Source organism: Musa acuminata, chromosome BXJ3-3 (genome assembly GCF_036884655.1).
Source record: "Musa acuminata AAA Group cultivar baxijiao chromosome BXJ3-3, Cavendish_Baxijiao_AAA, whole genome shotgun sequence".
NCBI lineage: Eukaryota > Viridiplantae > Streptophyta > Magnoliopsida > Zingiberales > Musaceae > Musa > Musa acuminata.
In genome coordinates, this window is record NC_088351.1 from 5,968,784 (window position 1) to 5,972,500 (window position 3,717).

At 36.8% G+C, this 3,717-nt stretch overlaps 1 protein-coding gene across 3 annotated transcripts in view; it reads right to left on the reverse strand.

Annotated features, from left to right (window-relative positions):
• Positions 1 to 399: 399 nt before the first annotated feature.
• Positions 400 to 3,717, reverse strand: part of LOC135633354 (solute carrier family 40 member 2, chloroplastic-like) — an 8,607-nt gene continuing 5,289 nt past the window's right edge. For all 3 annotated transcript variants that reach the window (XM_065142724.1, XM_065142723.1, XM_065142725.1), the window contains 7 exons: positions 3,367 to 3,468; positions 3,171 to 3,288; positions 2,945 to 3,091; positions 1,427 to 1,533; positions 1,227 to 1,340; positions 798 to 1,092; positions 400 to 655 (listed from right to left, as the gene is read on the reverse strand). In XM_065142724.1, the coding sequence (XP_064998796.1) occupies positions 799 to 1,092; positions 1,227 to 1,340; positions 1,427 to 1,533; positions 2,945 to 3,091; positions 3,171 to 3,288; positions 3,367 to 3,468 (882 nt within the window). In that variant the 3' untranslated portion in view covers positions 400 to 655; position 798. The remainder of the gene's footprint in view (positions 656 to 797; positions 1,093 to 1,226; positions 1,341 to 1,426; positions 1,534 to 2,944; positions 3,092 to 3,170; positions 3,289 to 3,366; positions 3,469 to 3,717) is intronic.

Here is a 3,717-nt window from a genome sequence, read left to right on the forward strand (position 1 = left end):
TCAATAAAGACAATGATTATGATTAGTTCTATTACCAAATAAACTAGATCCTCCCAAATGCTTATTATAAAAGAGATTGAACAATAAGTCTAACTTGTTTAACTAAATTATTGACTTAAGTATCAGAAGAGTTTTTCATGAATACCTTAAAGTAGTTTTGCATGTTTGATTGGATGAGCTCCATCTTGAGATAGGCTCGAATGATCATGTCAGCTTCTAGCTCAAACAGTCTAAAAATTAGTGTAATAGCTTGGTGCTAGAATAAGGGCATAGTACATCTCAAAGAAATCTCATAGCTCCGTGTCAAGTAAACCTTAAAAGATTTTGAATCTTCCGAACCTACGGACTGACTCCGATAGCCACAAATGCTCTTTTGCCTCACACTATAAAGTTGAATGCTTGTTTAGCTTAATTAAATCACACTATAAAGTTGAGGAGTTAACATTACCTCTTACATTAAAAATAATATATATTACCGCTTACATGCCTAATTAGTGCGCAATAGTGTGGATCCCACCATACAGGGTTAACTTAGCCCAAGTAGCTTTTGCCATGTCCATCTTGTAAGTCCACCATGGCATGCTCTCTCTCTCTCTCTCTCTATAAAGGCTCCTCAATACAAAATCTGAGACACCGATATATGTATCCTTGATACCTGCAGGCAGAGAAATTGCTTGTGTGAAAGGACTGTTAAAAAGAAAAATTCAATTGATAGAATTCAAGTAAGTTGAGGCTATAATTTACGAGAAATGGCATGCATTGCAAATGCACCAAATATATACGTCTAAAATGAATACCTTAAAGCTGAGGATCAAAGGCAAAGAGACTTCTCTGCTCCTCTGTTGGATTTGCCAACCACTGGCAGAAGATCCATGTGGCCGCAATAACCGACGATACAGAGAGCAATGCCAGAGAACCAAAATGTCGAACATTGCCAGCAATGATTGCAACAGCTAACATTACGAGCTCTGCAAGGCTCGCAATGGACATCTCCGTTATTCCTACGAGGTTAGCTTTTGCAGCAGGAACTCCTGTTTGAAGGATCTGAATGCTCGCGATGCTATATGACATATGGCCCAATCTTGACAGTACCTGCAACCGCGAAGAAAGACACTGTTATTTGGAGCTTGGGTCACTGTGTTGGTTACAAGTTATAATCTAAGTCTGTCATTTTCATGCTTCTTCATTATAGTGTAGGAATGGAAGAGTTGGATCTCCGTCCTTACAATTAAAGATAGGAAGAGATGTAGAGGTCCTGGCATGGATATTGAACCACTCCAACACACGGCAACAGCTATGGTGAGAAGCAGGGACTGGAGTATCAACCCAGCTGCTCCTGCCTGATACATGTAGTGTGTCATCAACATCAGGGATTTTGACAAGAAGATATAAGGAATTTAATAGCTATGGTTCGATAGAGACGAACCTTTAAAATGCCAAGCTTTCTGACTAAATTTGCAGATATGAATGTTGCACCGACACCCATGAGAGCGGATAATCCACCAAATGCACCGATGACTGATGGAGCAATTCCTATTAAACAAAGAAAAAGTTTCGACTATTGAGAAGTACACAACCATAGAGACAATAATCATTTTTTTCCAACTGTTGAGGAATCAGGTAAAGGCACCACAGTGAGGTGTGAAAATTTTGGATGATCAAGCTCAATTTTGTTCTTAAACTGTATCCAGCACGTTGGAGAGAATAGAAAAAATGATAATTACTAGATGCAACAAAGCTTACATAATTCACACATAATAACCAACATCCACAGAAAAGATCCACTGTTATGAACATAATAGTAAAGCTTGCTAAAGGGAAACAAACAATGCAAACTCAAAATAATACAAGCTTCCATTGGAAAATAAAAGAGAAGTACCAAACACAACTATTGAGAGAGATTTATCAAATATTAGCTTATTATTTGAAAGCCATTCCAAGTAACCATCAACCAGATAGAGAAACCACAAAGGCTAAGAGAGTAACCATGTACCTTACAACACTATAACAAGAGTATCCAATGATTCAACATTCTCTTTTTATTTATTCCTAAGTTTCAATTTGCAGTAAGAAGGGACATGCATAAGTAAACAGTAGTAATGTCACATATTGCCACATGGACTACAATGGAGCATACTGTTCATAACTTCTTGGTTCACCAGGGAACTGTAATGAACTTCTGCTGTGGTGAGGGTGTTCATACACCTTAAATATGGTTGGCCTGATTGGTACATATTATACACAAAATAAATTCCTTGTGACTTTCTAAAATAGAGCATCTACAGGTTACATGATAACTTTTAAACGGCAGAGAAAACCTTCATTCCTTGTTTAAAGCAACAAAAGAGATGGTTTCACTTAAAGCCAAACAAAATTAGTTAACAGGAAAGAAACCTATACTACCACTTCAGAAGTAGAGGCCAATGCCTTCAGGGAATTATTTTCAAGTTTTCATGGACTTGGAAAAGGCAAGAGGGGATACAGTTAAGATGTGGAACTGAGCATGAAGTGTTAACCAGAGAGCCAAATGAAAATATTCAGAAGGGTTTTCCGATTAGGACAACACAATACAATAATGTTAAAAACATTGGAAGTTTGATAATCTTGAAAGAATTTGGATGCAGAATGTAAGCCAAAGCCAGTGGAAGGCAGTGGCATCTTCCTGTACTGTGTTCATTGCACCTAAGATTATAATGGATCATGTTGTACTAAGTTTCACCGTATCATATGATAGGAATACATTGCAACTGAGCTTGAAGTCTTAACTAACACCAATATTTTATGTTAGCAGTAAGTCTCTGAACAAGGCAATTCTGAGCAATACAGTTAATCCACATGACCAAAAAAATATAGTAATACAAAGTTCCCAGAAAGGCAATATATAATTAAATGTGGAACTGGATCTGTCACTGAAAATTTTGCATGTTGAGAATAGTTGACGTACCATGATGTATCAGGAATGCAGTCATCATTGCACCTGGAGCAAGAGCAATATTCAAACAAAGGAGAACATATGCCACACTAGCTGGAAGAACTGGTTGATGCTTATATTCCATCCATCCATATCTTATGGCAGTCAGTCCAATTTCAACTGAAAAGTTTCAAAAGGATTAGCTTACCTTATTAAGATTTCAGGAGAAATACAAAATTCTACAAGGTAGAATTTTCACCTATCTTTCTCAAATTGAACAAAGTAAAAGCTGTCAAAGGCTTGTCACAAGTTTGAGGAGACATGGAGCGATCAAGAACTCCACTGGAAAGTCTATTGATTAGCTGACCCAGTACAATCTGCAAAAAGAAAGATTAGTGTGGAAAACCAGAAGAGATACGGATAGTAAGGTGTCTTGTGAAAAGATAAAAACCTACCAGAACAGGTAGCGTGAATAGAGTCAGTGCACATGAAAGTTTAATGCATGTTGCAAGTTTATACTTAGACAAAAGAAAGCCAAAAAGCGAAGCACCAGCTACCTGCACCAACAATATATAAGGACATAAAATAGACAAATTACTTGGAAGAACTTTGCAACTACCAATAAAGCACACAACCTATATTTTTGTCCTAAAGAATTCTAATTATATGAACATTTAGATGAAGCTTTCTATGCATCAATATGTTGCCAATGAAAACTATATGCAAAAGCATCATCAAAAAGTTCCATAAATAATCAATTCTAATTGTCTGAAAAGTCTTTTTTTCCTTTTTTGACTAGACTGTCT